A 21,567-nucleotide genomic window follows, 5' to 3' on the forward strand; every position below is an offset into this window, starting at 1 on the left:
ACTATGTATACTTGATAATTAATGATTACCTGAATTGATTAATGATATCCTGTCATTACAATACTATAGTGAAATCTTTTCTAGTTTTTACTTTTTACCAGTAACTATTTCAAGCCTACACAAATCATTATACATATAGGTAGACTCTATTCACTAAATTGTCACTATTATACTAGTCAAAAATCCTAATAAATAAATAAAATGAAACATTTCCACAAGTAAAACCGCAGAATTAAAGTAGATTATCTCAGGAATAGCATCGTAAGTTCAAAGTGGAACGCAATAGCGCGTACACGGTAAGTCAACTCGTTTCAAATTAGTCATTGAGTGATATCGCAAGCAGACATGCGTTCCTTAGTGAGTTTTTTTTTTATTATTTTTGTTATATTGTGTTATTATTTTAAAATATTTTTTTAAAAATAATACACAGTTAAAGTGATTAATATATTTTTAATGTGTTATAATGAGTTTGTTTGTTGTTGTTGTTGAGTGGACTATATAGGCTGTAATGATGAATGAGTTTGTTTAGTTTTAAAAATTTAATATTTTACTTATTTCTAGTAAAACTAAAACGACAATTACAACTTTTGTGTTTGTCAGTTACCTTTTTAAACTTTAATATCTCGATAAGTATAAATATAGCTTGTTGTAAGTATCGTTCTGGTGCAATGGTGTAGTTGTCGGTGTATTTTTTATTTGTATATTTGTTATGTTATACAAATGTCCGTTTATGTCCGTTTCTGGTTTGGGTATCTGTCCTCGACCCTTATTGTCCCCGACATTACCTCGGCGAGCACGTAAAGGTGTAATGTTTTCTTTTTTTATATTTATTGACATGACTTCCGTTTTCCACTGATTTTTGTTGCCAGTGTCTTTTTTGTATATTAAAATTTGAACAATAACGTAATGTAATAGGTACTTATTTTTGTGCGTTAATTTGTTCATATTCTGTAAATAATTATATTATTATTACAGAAAGATTTTATAATAATTTTTGAACAAAATAAAACCAAATTTTTTGTACAAAAAATTTAAAGGTATTTCAAAAGTGTTAACGTGTATTAATTAGGTTTAGTCACTTCATGACTAATTGATTACTTGTTGTAAACAAATAATGAATGACTGTGTAGTCACAGGTGTAGGAAAGCGGTAAATAAAATTGAACCTAAATTGGTATATGCCACATTATTATAGATGTATATATGATGTGTATAATATACATTGCACTATTTTTGATAATAAAATTGCTCCAGCATTATTATGAGTTAGTAATTGTTTGCTCCGTTGCTCGCAAACGAAAAAGAAAATCGACTTCAATTACATCGACCAGAAATATAACGTAGGTAGACAAAAAAAAAATGGCCAAGTAAATACGAGGACCGGATTTAAAGGTCTGGAGGCCTAGGGGCAACAAAGGAGTGGGGGACCCTTGGCCCCAAATTATTTTCCAAATAAAATCGACAATTTTTTAAAAGGTAAAACGCGAGTTGTTCACTAGTCTGAATTTGAATTTTTTTTCCTAAGTCTATTGCCCCTCTTTTGTGAAGACCCCGGGGCTGTTGCACTCCCCTAAATTCGACCCTGGTAAATACCCATTATTAGAGATAACTCAAAAAAAACTTGTCAAATCTCGATTAAATTAATTACATGGCAATTTTAGTAGACGTTTGCTGCACAGCCATAATTTATATTATAAAATATCAAGTTAACAGAGTTGTTTCATTATGCCTAAATAACAGAGTGAAACTGATTTTTTTTATAAAGTATATTTATTTCTCTATGATTTAATGTAAAAGAGTAAAGGGAATATGTAAAAAGCACAAAGTTGTACATGGAATAAATTAATTAATTTAACTGATAAATTAAGAACTGAATTATGGAGGATAATTTAAGTTAATAACAATAAATTTAGGCACTAGAATTTTTTATTATTATATTTTTTTTAATTTTAGAAATAAATATTAAATATAATTTATAGTAAAAATTAACAAAAGTTAAGATATATTTAATCATCATTTTTAATCACAGTTATAATTGGTTTGTAGTAACTAAAATATGACACATGAGATCTAATTTTATCTAAGTTTCTAGAAAAGATGGCATCGACGGTGGTTTTTGTTTCTCGTTGTAGATTGTGTTTTATTATTATTAATTTTTAAGTACAATTCTTCTTCTAAAAATTGTATTAGTTGCTCTGAAGATTTAGAAGATGAGAAATTTATGTTAAAATCTCTAGAGAAGATAAGTGGAATTATGAAATTCCATATATGATAATTTTTATTGTCCGCTAAATATATGACATCCATCCTCATAATATTGTAATAGAGCTGAATGAAACTCTTGAATGTCTCATAATTTCTGACACGGTGATACGTAGATAACCGCCATGATGAAAAAAACATTATCCATTACGCACTGCACAACATATATAACTATAACTGCAGTACTTATTCTTCTTACGTGCATATCCAGCATATTATTCATGATTTTCATCCTTATTTGGTGTAATTAGATTGCTTGTATTTTGATATATTCCACCTGCACGAACTGAATCACGTTTTAAATGAGTAATATATTTGAAATTAGGTATATCACATGCATTTTTATTGTTCAGCTGTGTCTCGCATAGTAAGCAAATGTTACTTTCGTTTGTAACAGACTTATTTCAACCAACGCAATGTTTTAGGAGACTGATTGCTGTAGCTTAAGCTCCATTTGTAGTTGTAGTATTTGCTTTAAATGAAGAATTTGTTTTTCAAATTTTTTCTTCTGTCTATATTCTTTCATGTACTCATGACGACTTTTGCTGTTAAAAAAATAAATGATTAAATACAATTAAAACTATATTTGAAAAATAAAAATATTATAAAATGTACGTTAATACAGCCAGTTATTACTTTTTAACTAGGTCGACAAACAAGCGTACAACTCACTTGATGGTAAGCAATTACTGTAGCTTAGACATCTGCTACACCAAAAGTATCGCAAGCGCGTTTCCGATTCTATCCCCAAATATAAATCCCAAATATCAAGAGCTCTGATCACCTAACTCACCAAAACGAACATAGCACTGTTTGAAACAGTATTGTTTAGCTGTGATCTTCTGTAAAGTCGAGGTACAGCCCCAGCCAGGCTGCACCATATTTGAGCAGGAAATTTCCTGCCGTGCCCTACCCCAGTTAAAGTTAATAAGGATACAATAATTATGTCATAAGATATAAAAGGTAAATATTAACATTAATTAATTGGTATCTTACTTTGAAATTTTGTTTTTCTCATAATAAGTTTTGTTTATCTGTGCCTTGCTTTTGACAGATTTTTTTCTTTTGCAGTTTTTAGTTTTTTTTTCTCACGATATTCTTTACATTTCTGTGCATTGCTCTTTGGTTTTGATATTACCACTGGCACATCAATAGTCGATATTCGAGCTGATTTGCTGTCAATAAATATTTCAAAACATCAATAATTTTACGAATAATATGATAATTAAAGACAATTCTATTGTTATTATTACGATATATAGAATGTAAACAACGAAAAAAAACGATCAACAAATCACTGTAATATAAATAAACTATTAAAGAATTATTTATTTATCAGTCTTTATCGAAATATTATTAAACGTGAATCTATTAACTATGAAATGTTTTTAGCTTATTTTTCCAATCAGCTGTTTAACAGTCGTCGACCGCCGTCGGTCATTCATTCTGGTTGTCTCGTACATTTATCATAAATGTGTACACAAATAACTTACTTTATTTTATCACCACTGTCTTCAACTGTTACTAAATCATTTTTACACTCCATTGTATTGAACAAAAGTTAACGATGGATAACAAATTTTTGAGCGATCGACAAGCCGCGAGGTAAATACATAGGCATATTAATATGAAAGATGAAAAAAAGAGTATATATAAAAAAGATGTGACTTTTTACACAGCCAATCAGGCGAGTTAAGCTATACAATATATATATATACATAATTCAGTACAATTTTGAACTTATCAATGTACTTAAGGTGCCGCTCAAACTCGAAGTTTCGCTTTTTAGTTTTGAACTTTTGACTGGTTTTGACTTTTGTGCAGACGGCGCTAGGGTAAGTATTGAGGAAAAAAATATCGATATTTAAAAATATCGATTTTATTTAGAAAACGATTGATAGATATCGTCGATATTTTTAATGTCGAACTATCGATATTCTGTATTTATTTCAACCTAGAAGTCACGCTGACGTCACCTGCACCCCGCCGTAACCCTCGGAGGATGGACCGCGGCAGGTATGAGCTCCTGACAGCGGAGAAACTCAAAGGCGTCGAACTACCCGATAACCATGAAGGCACGGAGGACATTGATAATCATATCAACCAGATAACTGACTGCCTAATCACCAGCTTTGAACAAACATGCCCACTTTCATCACCTAGAGCGCGACAGTTCTGCAAAGGGCACTGGTGGGGACCGGAGCTCGAAAAGCTACGACGCAGGGTGAGGAAGTTGTTCAACAGAGCAAAGAATACTCGTCTAGAACACCACTGGGATGCCTACAAGCAGGCCCAATATCACTACAAAAGGCGCATCAGAATAAGGAAGAAGGAGTGCTGGAGGCGCTTTTGTACCAACATAGAAACGAACAATCAGGCGAACAGAGTTAAGAATATATTGTGCAGCGAACCGGTGCACAACCTGGGTAACCTGAAAAAACCGGATGGAACATACACCAAAACGGATCTGGAAACTTCAGAACTGTTAATAACTACACACTTCCCAGGATGCCAAATCGAAAGAATTGCGGCATGGGAGGAAGAGCCAAAGAAGACACCTGTAATGGTGGACTGGATCACCGCCAAGAAAATTGTCACACATGACAAAGTAAAATGGGCCATCAACAGTTTCTTACCATACAAGTCGGCAGGACTGGATAAGGTGTTTCCAGGTCTGCTAAGATGGAGTGATAGGAAACTTATCGACCACCTTGTCTCCATATATAGGAGTTGCTTAGCTTATTGCTACACTCCAAAGTTATGGAGGGAAGTTAAGGTAGTCTTCATACCTAAACCCGGCAAAGGAGACTACTCACAACCAAAATCATTCAGACCTATTAGCCTTACCTCCTTTCTATTGAAAGTTTTGGAAAGGCTAATAGATCGGGAGCTGAGGAGCACAACTCTGGTTGAGCAACCCCTGAATCCCAACCAACATGCCTACTCAATGGGCAAATCAACGGACTCTGCCCTACACAAGGTTATATCCTATATAGAGGGCAATCTCCATCACAAAATATCAACCTTAGGCGCCTTTATTGATATTGAAGGGGCCTTTGATAAAACTAAGTTCACCAGCATAAGCCGTGCCCTGACCAAGCATGGAGTCAATAACACGATTGCCGGGTGGATTGACAGCATGCTGAAGTACAGGGCTATCCAATTCACTGTGAATGAAATAACTAGAGGCGTTGTAGCGAGGGGGTGTCCGCAAGGGGGGGTCCTTTCCCCACTTCTGTGGAACATAGTGATCGACGAACTGATCACCTTGCTCAACGACCGCAGATTTCTAACAGTGGGCTATGCAGACGACTTAACTGTACTCATCAGTGGACCATCTGAGAGGACAGTCTGCGACCAAATGAGGGCCGCACTAAAAGTCGTTGAACAGTGGTGTACGGACCACGAACTAACAGTGAACCCCGCAAAGACGGAACTTGTGATATTCACAAATAAACGGAATTTAGGAAACCTTAAACTTCCTAAATTATTTGGCACCAGTCTTGCCCTAACCAAGGAGGTCAAATATCTTGGAGTAATCCTAGATAGTAAGCTTCTTTGGAACAGGCATTTAGACTCAAAAATCAACAAAGCCAGCATAATCCTCTGCCAATGCAAAAGGCTCCTCGGCAAAAGCTGGGGCATATCACCTAAAATTACTCTATGGCTTTACAAAACAATTGTCAGGCCTATAATCACCTACGGTGCGGTAATCTGGTGGCAGAGAACAGAACTTACAACCGTTAGAAACAAACTCCAGCGGTTTCAGAGAATAGCATGCTCTGCAATCACTGGCTGTATGCGTACCGCCCCCACAGCAGCTCTTGAGGTTATGCTTGACCTGGCACCGCTTGACTTGTTCATACAACAGGAAGCGGCTATGTCAGCTATCAGGCTGAAACACTTGGGCTTGTGGTGCAACCAGGAGGGTCCACACAATAGACTTTGGAGCAACCTTGTGAGCTATGAGCCACTCCTTGCTGCTCCTTGTGATAGGATTCCCAAACAACATATTTTCGAAAGAAAGTACCATATACAACCGTCTGAGGCTGAAAGAGACCAATCCGGCATACGCGAGGTCCGCATCTACACGGATGGCTCCAAAATGGGGTCTGGCACCGGTGCCGGAGTGTACTCACAAGACCTCAATATCAACTTATCACTAACGCTGGGCCAACACAGCTCCATCTTTCAATGTGAGTGTGTTGCGATAACCCATGCAGCCACCGCCGTCCTGTCAAAAGGCATTAGGGATTGCAATATCCGTATTCTGTCGGACAGCATGGCCGTACTTAAAGCGCTAGAGAGCAGTTCGACTAACTCTAGTCTTATATACGAATGTCATCAAACCCTGGAAGTATTAGCCTCACACAATGAGGTAATCCTCCAGTGGATAAAAGGACATAGTGGATCGCACGGAAACGATGCTGCCGACGAGCTTGCAAGACAGGGGTCCAGTACAAAGGTTGCCGGCCCAACCATCCTATTGCCGCTACCTTTTGGACAACTGCGCTCGTGGGTAAGGCAACGTACACGTGCAAATCACAATGCCCTTTGGGCAAACCAAACCGGCTGTAGACAGTCCAAATTGATACTCACGGAAGTATCACCGCACCTAGCGTGCCGACTGCTCAGTCTCAACCGCCTGGACATCAGAATAGTTGTTGGCACGATTACCGGCCACATGGCACTCAACCACCAACTATTCATCATGAATGCAACAGACAGCCCTCTTTGCAGGGGCTGTCTGGCTGCTGAAGAAACAGCCGCCCACGTAATCCTGGAATGCGAGGGAGTGGCCGCACACCGGGCTACCATCCTTAAGGATATAAGGACGCTCCGAGAAGCCTGTGAACGCCCCAGGAGGCTTCTGAGCTTCTGGAAGGAGCTGGGCTGGCTGAACTAGTCAGCCCACTTTTCACGCATAATGGACCACCTTTGCGTCTAAATGCGGAAAATCGAGCCCAACACAAATACAAATACAAATACAAATCTGTATTTATTTTTAAATATCAAATTCGATATATTTTTTAAATGTACTATTATTTTTTAACCACCCTTCAAATATATTTTTTAAATGAAACTTGTTTATTACGCACGCTTGACTTGGAGAGCTTGGAGATCGTTACGAAAAGTGTGATTGGGCGAGGCGAACGGAAGTTGAGAGGGAGATATAAGTTAGTGAAGAAAGAAAGTTATACTTCAGTCGTTTACTCTATAGCACACTCATTTTTTTGTATCGAAAAGGTAGTGCGTCATGTGGTAGGGTAGTGCGATCCGATTTAAATTTAAGTAAGATCTAACACGTACTTTTCACGTTGTATTATTTGTCGATGTAACTGAAGTCGGTTTTTTGTTTCGTTTGCGAGCAAACCTAATTTTTTTTAATATGTAGGAGGAAGATTTGAAAATTTATCCACCACACTGCTCCAATGCGGATGGCGGTTATATTCCCTACTATGTAATGATCGCTATCAGGTGTAATGAATGATAACAACCGGGACCGACAGCTTAACGCGCTCTCCGAGGCACGGTGGGGAGACCCACAAGGACTGCATAAACAATCAGACCATGGCAAACATCTGTATGGCCAATACAAATGTTTGTCATATCCTGGGGATCGAACGCGCAACCGCCAGCGCAACAGTCACAAACAAAACAGTGCTGTGACCGTTGCGCCAAAGCGTCGTCTACGCCAAGGTGTCGTACAAAAAATAATACAAATAAATAAGAAAAATACTTGTGTAACAAAAAAAAAAACTAATAAGAATACTTGTGTAACAAAAAAAAAAAACTAATAAGAATACTTGTGAAACAAAGTTTGAATATTAAATTCCAGATCCTACTTTTCACCGTTTTCTTGATGTCGCTATTGGTCTGTACGACCGCGATCAACCCCAAACGAGTGCTCATCAACCGTCCAACTGAGCGCTATCTATTCAAAAGATCGGCGCAACTGAAAGGAGCAAAACCCGATGTCAAAGGTATGATCAAAAAATTAAGAATTTATAACTTTTACGCGCAAAAAAAATTTACCTCATGTCATAATCAAATATAATACCACAGTTAAATCTATATTTATGACGATTGACTCAATAAATTATACTCTATTGTATAAAACAATAAGGTGAACATGACCATAAGAAATTATCAAGTAATGTCTTTAGTAGCAAAGGCTTACACTTTGTGTTGACTGCTGAATCGCCAGTGACAAGAGAAACATCGCATGCGTTGCTGACTCTAACCCCCGACCCTCCCTAGGATCTCTGGTGACCTTACTCACCACAGGAACACAAAAATACTTGAGGGTAATGCTATTTAGGTGTGACCTTTTCTAAGGTTGAGATATTTCCCCAGTCGGGCTGTTCCAAATTTTAACCAAAATATTTCCATCTGTCTTAGCTTATTACCTTTTATTAGTTAACGCAACTAACAGTATAGGTAACTAGTAATTTTAGTATTGTTTAGTCAAGTTGTTATTACTTTCAGTCGATTTTTACTTGTTTATTCCTAAGCTGAAACAATAATTGTTTTTGGATTTTTGGTATCATAAAAAGCAGCGCACTGCCATTCATAGTTTAATGATTAAAATGAATTCTCGAATTTTTTAACAGCTATATCACTATAAAAAAAATATTTTCTTTATTCTTATTTTTTTTTTTTTTTGTTTTTTTGATAATGCTCGTGTTAGAATCACAAAAAGGGCATAATTCGACTTGTCACTTATCACAGGAAGCCCAGGTATATATTTAGTGTTGTAACTAGATACTGGTTGTCCTTTAATAAATATAAATACCTAATACGACAATATCCAGAGGTTTTACGCTAGATTAATAACTTTTACAATTTTTTTTTATTTGGTTACAGGCAACCATCACGTACCATCCTTAAATCTTAGGAAGGGAGAGTATATATGCGGCAACAAGGTATGCAAACTACAACCAGGAGTAGTTCCTAAGAATTGCAACGGAGTCTGCCAGTATCCAGTATAGACTGAACTGAATTAAAAAATATGACGAAGAAAAAATATTATACACCTAAATATTTTTTATATTAGTTAAAAAAGGTAAAAAATTATGTTTTTAATTTATTTAAAATAAATATATAATAATAGTCGACATAATTACAAAAACGTGTATGTCAATAGGAAATTGTGTCTTTGGCTTCTAAGTAAAAGTTAATTATTTTCGTAAATAAATTAAAATTTATAATAATATGAGTATTTATTACTGTACTGTGTGGCTACGGTACTAAAGAATATAGCCACCCCCTCTCTTCCCGTGGGTGTCGTAAGAGGAGACTAAGGGATAACACAGTTCCGCTACCACCTTAGAACTTAAAAAGCCGACCGATGGCGGGATAACCAATAACCAGGCCGAAGACGGGCAGCAGCGTCTTCGGTGCGACAAAGCCAGCCCTGCGGTCGCCAACCCGCCTGCCCAGCGTGGTGACTATGGGCAACACACATGAGTTCACGTTATTTTTGGCGTAAACTTTTGGAGGCCTATGGTCCAGCAGTGGACTGTATAGGCTGTAATGATGAGTATTTATTTATCAAATATGTCTTGAAATCATTATTCAATTATAAAATTACTAGCGACCCGCCCCTGATTCGCACGGTTGCAAAAACTATCAGTGTCCCTCTACTATATTATGCATATATTATACATATAATTCTTCCTCTGGGATCACTCTAAAGAAAACCACATCAAAATCCGTTGCGTAGTTTTAAAGATCTAAGCATACGGACAGCGGGAAGCGACTTTTTTTAAATCGAATTCCAAAAAACGGGGTTCGCGATCCGACTGCATTTTTATGTTTTACCTCATAGCTTTTTATGGGTGTGTGTGTGTGGGTCTTCCTAACAGGCCCGAGGGTCTGTCCGGGTACGGGCCTCGAGGTTACCCTCTTTACCCGGGTTTTCACGGGCTTTTTATGGGTATAGGTACTGATTTTGATGATTATTTTTAATCGATAGCTGGCGCTTGTTGTGTGTTCCATTAAAATTTAAGCAAGATCTGACAAGTAGTTTTGGAATTATCACTAATAATGCGTATCTAATTGACTACTTCTTCAACTACCTACGTTGTTGATGTTCTCGTTTTTACACACACACACACACACACACACACACACACATCAGCCTATCGCAGTCCACTGTTGGACGTAGGCCTCCCGTGGTTGTGCGATGGGCGTAGTTGTGGGTCGTGGTGCGACGCTAGCGGTATTTTCCTATTACAAAATTTGTTTTATGGGGGTAAGGGGTTGAAAAGTTACTAAAAAAACTCGAATAATGGACGACCCCTTACTGATAATTAAACTAAACTAGCGGTCGCTCAGAGGGCGAAAATCGACCATAATTAGGTAATTTAAATTATAAGTTTAAACATTAAACCTTTTGACCGCCACGCCTCAAAACCATTCCCGTGCCCTGTACGCCAAGGCATAAAATAAACAAAAATACCTACGAAAAAAATAGTGCTGCCAAGAGTCGTTATCGAGTACCACACAGTGACTTGTTTTTGTTGGTTTTTATGCAATAAATGACTACTTATATAATCTAGGAAGGTTTATTTTTTAATATTTTTCTTGTGTTATCTTGCACTCGTTATATATACTTACAACAACATAAATAAAAAACAAACATTACAAAAATAATCGTAGTAAAGCACAACACTCTTTTCTATCGCCATGACGTCATTGTCACGACTGGACGACTACGGCGCAGCTGACCTACGGTTATGAAACTCTCTTTAGAGATGTCCTGTGTCGCACGCAAGGAAGCCGCAGGCTATATATCGATTTCGAATCGAATCGATATATACATGAAAAGTAATTTAGAAAAAAATTAACCGAATTCAAATTTGTAATTTTTTAATCGACTTCAAAAAAGGAGGAGGTTACTCAATTCGACCGATTCGATATATATTTTATATATTTTTTTTTTATTTATGTTCGGGGATAACTTTGTCGTTTATGAAACGATTTTGAGAATTCTTTTTTTGTTGGAAAGGAGATAACCCCGGTATAGTACCATGCTAAGGAAACCAGGTTTTTATAATGAGATCTCGAAAATCTGCATAACTTTTACTGGGTGCACCGATTTTGATGATTTTTAATTTAATCGAAAGCCGATGTTTATCATGTAGTCACATTTAAATTTCATCCAAACCCGATTACAACTTTTTGATTGATCTTTGATAATGCGTATTTACTTGACTATTTTTTCGTCTACCTACGTTGTATTACTTGTCGATATAATTGGAAGTTAGTTTTTTCGTTTGCCTGCAAACACAATTATTATCTTATTAGATAATAGTTTATTATTTAAGGTTGAAGGTTCATTAGAACAGTATTCCACTGTGCCCTGTTCCATAGTGCCCCATAAGGCCAACGTTTTAAACGAGTTTTATAAAAACTTAGGTTATTTTTTGAACTTTCCACACAATTGTCCCAAATGATTAAAATTAATGAAAAAAAATATCATTTACCTATTCTTTAAACTTTTTTACTAAAAAGAAAGTACTTTGAAAAGAAATCTCAACTTTTGAACAAGAATAATTGTGTTTGCTCGAATACAACGTAGATCGACGAAAAAATATGATCCGATGAAGCAAATTAATATAATCGGTGCGGTCGATGCCAGCCTTAGTTTAAAAGAAATATTTACATGCGTTAAATATTTTTTTGCTTAGGTAGCAAATAGTACTAAAACAGTACTGAGTAAGTAGCAATATTTCAAATCAAATATTTCACGACACACGACACGACATGGGTCTTAGAAAAAAAGCTTTTATGAGAGTGGGGGTTAGAGATGATATTGATGCTGCCAGATGATTTTGAGAATGAGAAAGAAAATCGTAATTTCGCTCTTACCCTAGATAAAAAAAATGAAAAAAATATATATTTTTTATTGTATATTATTAAAATCATCGACGCCTTCCAAAATACGACGATGTTCTAAGGTATCGCTCGTCTTGCACTTCACTAGTTTTCTCGCTATTCGCTTATGACGTCATCAGCGTGTCGTCTATACTTGACAACGGCGTGTAGAGAACGGATTAATGACTACGCGCTAGAGATGCGCCAGATTTGAGATATCAGATTTATTATGGCGATTTGATTGATTTTAGTTGATTTGATTTTTTATTCATTTGCTATTTATGTGTTAGCTGATGATAGTTTTATGTTTTTTACCTTTTGTTTTATTCAAATATTAAATTATTTATAGAAAATATAACACGTTTGAGTTGAATTTTGAATAGCTAATTGCAAAAATGACTTGTAATTATGATTTTTTTAAAGTGCAATAAAGAATATATAAATCATCTATACCATTTTGACTAGCCCGTTGGCGCAGTTTGTAGTGACTACAGGTCAGCGGTGCTTTCTGCTCCGGAGGTTATGGGTTTGATTCCCACCCCGAGTCTGGGTATAATATATATTTATTTATATTTATATGTATGCTTATCAAAAAAAAATAGCTATACCAGTCAGCTGTTACCAAGTTATAACACAAGCATTAAGTTGCTTACTTTAGGAACGGATGACCGGGTGTGTATGTTGTAAATATTTATTTATTTATTATTTATTTATACCTCTTGTGTCACATCCCTAGCGGTCAACTATAGACGACTTCGGCGTTCTCGACATATCATTTATGTGGAATAAAAATGCATGTTTTTATCTCAATGTTTCTCAGTACGTGTAGCTCTAAAAGACTTGTTTTTTATACTCAAATGTTGCGGGGATATTCTATTTTCATAAATGTTGAATTAAAATACTAGAAATATTTTTTTAATAATTTTATTTAATATTTTTGTGGTCCGGGTTTTTTGTCACCTATAGACGTCGCTGGCGCACAGGACTCGCGAGCCCTTGTCAAGTATAGGTGACTACGGCGGTCAAAAGGTTAAGGCTCTGTTGTCAAAAACTATACTTCTATACAATAAACTAAAAAGGATATATGCGTGTGTGTCAAATACATGGTAGTATGTGGGATGTTTTTTTTTTATTGATTTAATGTATTTTTATGCATAATTTAAAAAAAAAATTAGCATTCTGCACTCCTCTGTGTAAACTATAAGTGTGCGCAATTTTCGTAAAAGAGGTTACAAAGCTTTTGCTTCACGTAATAGTCTATACATGTAATAAAATGGTAGGAAAGTCAAAACTGTACATTGATTATTTTTTTTAAAGAATACTTGGGGTGTGATCTACAATCGACACCGAAGCCAAAAATATAGTTTTTAGAATTTTTGTCTGTTTGTCTGTATGTATGTCCGGGATAAACTCAAAAAGTACTGCATGGATTTACTTCAAATTTGGCACGAATATTATTAAGAAGTCGGGTCAACATATAGGATACATATTATCACGCTATCACCTACGGGGAACGAGCAGTGAACCTTTATTTCTTCAACGCATTCTGTAACAACGTGTAATCTAACGACGCGTATTTGAATGCTGTTGTTATTACGTTAATAACCATGCTATATAAGCTAGCTTCACACTATAAAAATCACGCAATATAAGTAACTAAGCCGATAAACATAATTAAATAAATATAAAGTAGACAAGACAATTTTAAAGCAGCGCCATCTATGACATTTTTCTGTAGATATGAAATATAAAGAAGAAACGGGTAAATGAATGTTATTTTAAAAGGTATAATCGTAGGTATTTTTGGTGCTGTATAGCGTTCACGTAGACGACGTCGCGGGCAGCAGCTAGTATATATATATATATATATATATATATATACTAGCTATATATATATATATATATATATATAATGAGTCTAAATTAACACTCAATAATTTTTTTAAATATTTATTTATCAATTTTCTTCCTACTTTCTTCCCATTTCTTCTGCGATGCCTTAAAAGTGTTAACGTCCACTTTAGCAGCTATCAGCCTCCCGTAGTTAGTACTGTTGAGTAGATTGCTCTTGTCTGATATCTCGGTCATTATCTTGACCTTCTGTTCGAGGGTAGCCGCCTCGAATATTTGTTCAAACGCTCTGGAGCCGTGCTGTGACAGAGCTAGCTTTTGATAGTATCCCTGAAAATCGAAGTATAAACTGATTTAACTGAGGTAGGGCATAGCAGGAAATTCTGCTCAAAATATGGAGCAGCCCGACTGGGGAAGTACCTCGACCTTACAGAAGATCACAGCTAAATAATACTGCTTTCGAGCAGTATTGTGTTCCAGTTGTTGAGTAGGTCCACAAGCTAAATTTGATGTGGTCATGTGGAGCATGCATGGGCGTGGTGGAGGTTTTTTTTTTATATCACTAGGTCGGCAAACAAGCGTACGGCTCACCTGATGGTAAGAGATTACCGTAGCTTATAGACACCTGCAACACCAGAAGCATCGCAAGCGCGTTGCCGACCCAATCCCCAATCCCCCCAGGAGCTCTGGTCACCTTACTCACCATACCCATACCTTTTAACCAACTTCAAAAAAGGAGGAGGTTTCTCAATTCGATCGCATATAGAAATCTATATAATTCTTTTAATGTGTGTTCGCGGATAACTTCGTCAATTATGAACCGATTTTGATGATCTTTTATTGTTGTAAAGGAGATAGCCCAAGGAAACCAGGATCTGATGACGGCATGTCAGAGAAATCGAGGGGAATCTTCAAAAATCGTAGTGGCGAATAGAGCGTTCGTTAGCTTTTTTTAGTCTAATTAGGTTGTATTACTTGTCGATGTAATTATAGACATTCATTATAATATGCAAGTTGAATATTAATATTACCTTAAGTTTCCATATAAGCTTGTCCCTCGCCTTAACGCCCACAAACTGTCCCTTACAAAAGCCATCAGCTACGTGACAGCCCTTCGGGTCACTGAATATATACAACAGCTCATCAGGAGAAAGTTCAAGGAGCCCTGATACTGCTTTTGCTGGACGCTGGAATGTGTATAAAAAGATGGAATTTAATTTTGTGTTTAGTATTAGGTAAGAAAATTTTATGTATTTATATATGGTAAATGTAATTTTAAAGATATGTCATTACCGCCGACTTTATCTGTTCATATTATTAACTATAATATCGCTTCAGCCTGTAATAACCCACTGCTGGGCATATGCTTCTTTCCCCGTGTGAAGGATCAGCTATAATAACATATAGGCTATTTTTTACATCATCATCATTACAGCCTATACAGTCCACTGCTGGACATAGGCCTCCACAAGTTGACGCCACAATAGCGTGAACTCATGTGTTTTGCCCATAGTCACCACGCTGGGCAGGCGGGTTGGTGACCGCAGTACTGGCTTTGTCGCACCGAAGACGCTGCTGCCCGTCTTCGGCCTGTGTATTTCAAAGCCAGCAGTTGGATGGTTATCCCGCCATCGGTCGGCTTCTTAAGTTCCAAGATGATTGTGGAACCTTGTTATCCCTTAGTCGCCTCTTACGACACCCACGGGAAGAGAGGGGGTGGCTAAATTCTTCAGTGCCGTAGCCACACAGCACATTTTTTACATAGTAAAAGTTAAAACCGGAATAATTTCAATAAATAAATAATAAAGGTAAGCAGTCGGCTGATATAGATAAATATATTTTATTTTAGTCACAAATGTAATAAATAAAACATTTAAAAATAATCATATATTACACCCAGAGTTGAGGTGGGAATCGAACCCAAAACTAAGCCACACACAGGCCGGTCAATATAATATATTAACAATGGTCTTAAAAATACTTACTTGAAAATCTAATATTGTTTGCAACACAACAGACCCGTGGACGTTAATGAAGTACTCCTTGGTGTCGTTAGTACTGAGAGGCAACATCTTTAGACACTGCACCGGGAAATGCTTCTGATTTTCTGCTTCTGAACAATTTAGTGCTTTTTCTAGGTTCTGAAAAAGACAAAACCGGTAGTTCTTACAATATTGTGTGGATTAAAATCACTTTTACTTATATTTTTTCTACTTTTACAAATTAATCCCTGAACTTCTTAACTCAAATAGTAATTTATAAATAGATAGATGTTACAAGTAACTAACAGTAACTAAAGCTATATCTTGCACTGTCTGTCCTGCTATATGAATCTCTACAGGGTTGCCAGATCACCTAGTGGCCGGACATTAGTTTTAAAAGACACCCTAAATTATTAAGTATTTTGTGTCTTAGTATATTGTATACGAAAAAATTATGCTCGCTAGCAAATTGAGCTTTGGAAGTGCAAGGTGACTGGTCAAAATTAAGAAGCCTAACGAAATCTGTATAAAATGGACACCGTTTAATTTTGACCAGACACGTGTGGATTGCCCGGCAACCCTAAACAAAATCATGGTTTTAACAAACAAAACAACTTATCAACTTTTGCAATTAACCACTATATTTCTGTACATATTTTTTAAAGCGCAATAAAAATTAATACAAATATTAATTATATATTAATAATAACCTGTATAAACTGCATTTGTTTCGCCTTCATCCTGAGACAGGCCTTCGCCAGTGCTACCAACACACCAGTGTTGCCACAAGCCAGTAACGCACTGTATTTACTTGACAACTCTTCAAACATTGGTTCAAACTGAAAATGTTACAGAAATTAGTATTGTTTTCATTAGCAATTAGTTCTGATATTTAAAAGAGTAACTGGGAAGTTTCTTGCCGATTCTTCTCTGCAGAATCTGCATTCCGAATCAGTGGTAGCTTCACTTTTAAAAATAATAATCACTTTTAAAACTTTAATTTGTAAAAAACGACGATTCGAAAGTGCTTTTGAGGCCTATTTAAAGTTATTTTTCAATTTTGATTATTCCAATATTTTGGAAACTATCTAATATATAAAATTCTCGTGTCGCTGTGTTTGTAGTTAAACTCCTCTGAAACGGCTTGACCGATTCTCATGAAATTTAGTGTGCATATTGGGTAGGTCTGAGAATCGAACAATATCTATTTTTCATCCCCCTAAAACCAACCCTAATTTTTTTTTTAATTTTTACATAAATATTTATATTTATTTTTTTATGATACATCATTAAAAAATACATACAACCCTAAATTTTCAACCCTCTAAGATCAACCCCTATTTTTGAATAGCGTTTAGCGGCAAGACAACGTTTACCGAGTCAGCTAGTATTTAAATAAAATACACGGTCGTCTGTTCCTAAGGTATAGTTCGCGTCATGTAAAAAGAACGCTGAAGGAAAATAGAGGGGGTGCGTTTGCGCATGCGTATACGCGCGCACAAAAGTACTATTGTTTTATTTTTTAATTAGGCTTTCACTCACGGCTTCCTATAATGGTTATTGGTAGATACATTAAAAATAATAAAAATACCAGTGCGAATACTTCGGACTAAATAAGTATAATAATTATCACTTTACAAAATTACATTTTTTTTTCAAACAAAAGCATTAACAAATTTTTTAGTTATTGAAATGTCGTATTCAAAAATATTAATTATCTGTACTCTCGATATTCGTATCTTAATAGTTTTTATGTATTTAAAATGATAAATTGATATATATTTTTTTTAGTTATATAAATAATAAATGGAGCTTTACAATTGTCCGTATGCTAATGTGTTGTGAAAGTAAGTGATAAATGCGAAAAAAACGTGAATTACGATTGACAGTGGTTTGTTTACCAAATAAGATTGTTTCAAAAAATGGACAGTACGAAAAAGTTTTTTCAAGAGTTGGCAGCACTGTAAATCGCCTTTTGCGCATTTTGACAACCAGCGTTCTTTTTACATGACGCGAATTATATATTATAAATAATTTTTCTCACTTCTCTATGTAAAACTATTTCGTAATTTAAAACTTTAGTGCGCGATAATATTTTGAGTCGACGTCGAACTGTCAACCGCAGTCAACCAATAGCACACCGGCAAGCATGCGACACGTGATAAACACTCCCGTCCCCTACCCCGTACCACCAAATAGACCGATAAATCGCTTCTGCGCAGCTTCAAGGCCAGCGTTCTTTTTACATGACGCGAACTATAAGTAATGTATGCTCTGTGTCTGAGGTAACAGCCAACTGCTATACCTACATAGTTTTTTTTTTCGATTAATATACAACTTAAATAATATATCTATCAATAATTGCAAATATACATTACATCCAGACTTCTGACAGGAATGTCCCACAACCCACAGAGCAGAAATCAGGGTTACTACAAACGCCAGTAACAGGCTAATGAAATACAAACAATGTAAATTTGATTGTTCGCCATTTACATTAGTATATATAATTTTTTTCTTCATATTTTTAACACATTTTAAAATCTAACATGCTATGGGACTAGTTGTCGAGACCAAAATTGGCTTAAATTTGCCTAGTTTACAGATTAAATATTACGCTTTTATGGCTATAAATTATAAATAAATAACAACAATCACCTCTTCTTTAACATGACAAGTGTCGATGAGACGTTGAACTGTAAAGTTCAACATGGGCATAGTGGCGAGCTGCCCCAATCTGTTGATGAAGCAACGGGCGTATATCTGTGTGTACATTTTTTTCTTTGACACAAATAGCGCTGCTTCAAGTAACCTGCAATGATTATTTATTTATTAAACAATTTTTACTATATATATTGACGACCGCACCAGTGTAATGGTGCGCCGTATCGGGCGTTCTAAACACGATTGTGAGTTCGATTCCCGCTCGGAGTGGATATTTGTGTTTATACCAATATTTATTTCCGGTCGGGTTGTTAGTACTTGTGGGTCACGTTTAATCACACTTTTCGTAACGCTTTCGTCACGCTTTCACCAGCGTGCTCCTCAAGTTAAGCTTATGTAGTTTTACTTCAAAAATGATAATTTATTCATGGAAAGAAAATACATAATGGTAGCATCACGTATATTCTTTTTTTATTGTAGAAGTTTGCTAAGTCAGAAAGTAATTAGTAATAAAAAGTCAAATCACCTGACAGCCGATTCAGATCCAAACACAGGAGGTAAATTACTGGCCCTAACGCTTTGCTCATTATTAGCTTCCGCGTCAATATCAGCTTTATCTTCCTTTTTCTCATCCATACCAGTTGTCTCCCAATCCTCAGGAGCAAAGCTTTCATTCAACAGCTTTTTTACTAAGCTTTTAGTTAAATTTTTATCAACATTTTTAACGGCATATAGTAAAACTTGTAACAATGCAGATGTTAAGTTTTGATACGGTAAATCTTTAAACTGTGGCCACACTGTTAATCTGTGCACAAATTGCGTTACTATTTCTTTGAACTCATCTGGTACAACTTTATACTTCATTTCGGTTTGATGCGGAGGTATTCCCTTGTTGTCTTGGACTGTTTCTTTAAAAAGATTAACTTTTGGTTTCTCTCCCGGTAATAAAGTGATACCGCTTAAACATTTTAAGGCGCTACGTAGAATATGATTAGCGTATTGGTCCCAAACGAAATCTTCCAAGTTATTAACGGCATATTTACATACTTTAAGTGTAAATTCGTGGCATACGTTTATATGTTCTTTTGTATATCCACTTGATTCCTTTTCCAGTTTAACTTTCTTCCTTGGTGCTTCATCTGGATGATCATCATTATTTTGTAAGTGTTTTGTAGCTCTTTCACAACAGACACGTAATAATGTTTCAACGACATGACTCGTGAAGTTATCTGAACACAGCCTACGTACTTCCGGTGACAGTACATCAATGTACCTTTGTAAGTCTTCTTCCGAGGAGTATGGTAGGAGAATTTCTACGAGACGGCATCCAAGCTGATTACCGATAACATTGAACTCTTCTCCCTTGGTTCTTTCTAACACGTTGTTGACGAGTGATGCTGAAAACGATTCATTTTATAAGTTATTATTTTATTATTATTTATATATATAAAATGATTATAACAGGAATATTTTGTTGCAGATAATTACTTAATCAATATTTTTTTCTACAGCCTACAACTTTTTAGGCAATAATAAATAAAAGTGACTAAAAATAAACAAACATTTCTTATTTGTTATTTTGGCTTCGCGATTTTTTGGACACTATTGAAAGTATCGTGATTGCGGGCGCACCAACGGCAAAAATCTATGAATATTATAGAACTGAGGGGGTTTGACTGTGTAAGTGCGCTAAACTAAGGAACTACGGGGCTGAATTGAAAAATTGTTTTTGTTTCGGTTAGTCCATTTACCAAGGAAGGCTATATGATATAATTATGGTATTTTAGTATGTTTTTACCTCAAATTAACGCGGTTGAAAACGCGGAGCACATCTTGTGGTAAATATAAGATTGAGTGTTGACTGAAAAAATTAGTAACTTACTTCTTTCTTCAGGATCTTCGATTCCCTGCTTAATTACATCAAGAATTCCCACGAAGTACTGGTACAATTCGTCTGGGATCTTAGTACCGCGTCCCATTTGACCCTTTTTCGCATATTTCTTTGCATTTGATAAGAAATTCTTACGTTTCTTTCTTTGCCTTTTCTTATTCGGATTATTATCGACGGATTCTTCACCCATTTTTGTAGAATTTATTAAGAAATATAAAAGAAAAAAACAATGCGTCGGTGCGTCCTCTGGGCTCTAGGTTATATTTCAATGTGTTATGTCAAAATAATGCTTGATGTTGTTTTAAAATTTATCCCCAATAGGGAAAGGCAAAGGACTATAATCCATACAGCCTAGTCTGAATTTGTAAGTTTCGTTCTGATATATCAAAAGGCCGGAGCCAAGTCTGAAGTAACTTTATTGTTCTTCTGATTCGATGACTGGTAGAGTAAGGCCGAAACCAAGTCTGAAATTTCATATTTTCGTCTACTCTTCTTTGTCTATAAGTGATAGGCGAGGTCGAAACCAAGTCTGTAATAGGCCGAAGCCTGAAATATCAAAATAAAATTTCACATCCGATGAATGAAGGTCCTGATCCTGTTTCAAATATCATTGATAGTATTGCAAATAAATTCAAATATACTAGTATAGTTATCCAAATTAGTCAATAAATCTTGTGTATTGCGCGGGACATTTTTTGGTCCAGAAGTTGATAACAAGTTGGCTATAAATAAGAGGCGTTCCAGATTAAAAGCGGAGCATTCAAAAAATATGTGATCTAAAGACTGTGTGGAGTTGTTGGTGCAATGTGGGCAAACGGGCGATGAGATGATACGCATACGATTCAAATGTGCATTAAATCTGCAATGTCCAAATCTCAAGCGGCATAGTATTGTATAATATTTTCTGCTTCTATGTTGATGCGATTTAGTAAACCAAGGACTTTTTCCAATATCTTGATTTATCTGAGCATACCAAGATCCTTTTCTTAACAAGGTTTGTCGCCAAAGATCACGCCAATCAGATAGGATTTTTGAT

At 35.9% G+C, this 21,567-nt stretch overlaps 2 protein-coding genes and 1 long non-coding RNA gene across 3 annotated transcripts; 1 reads left to right on the forward strand and 2 right to left on the reverse strand.

Annotated features, from left to right (window-relative positions):
* The first annotated feature begins 270 nt into the window (after positions 1-270).
* Positions 271-9,475, forward strand: LOC123665576. Its single transcript, XM_045599865.1, has 3 exons — positions 271-357; positions 8,101-8,245; positions 9,129-9,475. Exons 1-3 carry the CDS (start codon positions 346-348, stop codon positions 9,251-9,253), a joined length of 282 nt encoding a protein of 93 aa, XP_045455821.1. The 5' UTR covers positions 271-345; the 3' UTR covers positions 9,254-9,475.
* On the reverse strand, positions 1,985-4,050 carry LOC123665577. The gene is made up of 3 exons (XR_006745070.1): positions 3,755-4,050; positions 3,258-3,436; positions 1,985-2,806 (listed from the first exon to the last, which is right to left on the reverse strand). It is a non-coding gene; the product is annotated as an uncharacterized LOC123665577 (long non-coding RNA).
* Positions 9,476-14,066: 4,591 nt separating the features above from the next.
* LOC123665517 (nucleolar protein 9) lies at positions 14,067-20,802 on the reverse strand. The gene is made up of 7 exons (XM_045599809.1): positions 20,523-20,802; positions 19,167-20,037; positions 18,635-18,788; positions 16,687-16,815; positions 15,980-16,135; positions 15,026-15,181; positions 14,067-14,324 (listed from the first exon to the last, which is right to left on the reverse strand). The coding sequence occupies exons 1-7, from the start codon at positions 20,719-20,721 to the stop codon at positions 14,094-14,096; spliced, it is 1,896 nt and encodes a 631-aa protein (XP_045455765.1). The 5' UTR covers positions 20,722-20,802; the 3' UTR covers positions 14,067-14,093.
* Positions 20,803-21,567: the final 765 nt, after the last annotated feature.

The sequence above is a fragment of the Melitaea cinxia genome, chromosome 24, assembly GCF_905220565.1.
Source record: "Melitaea cinxia chromosome 24, ilMelCinx1.1, whole genome shotgun sequence".
NCBI lineage: Eukaryota > Metazoa > Arthropoda > Insecta > Lepidoptera > Nymphalidae > Melitaea > Melitaea cinxia.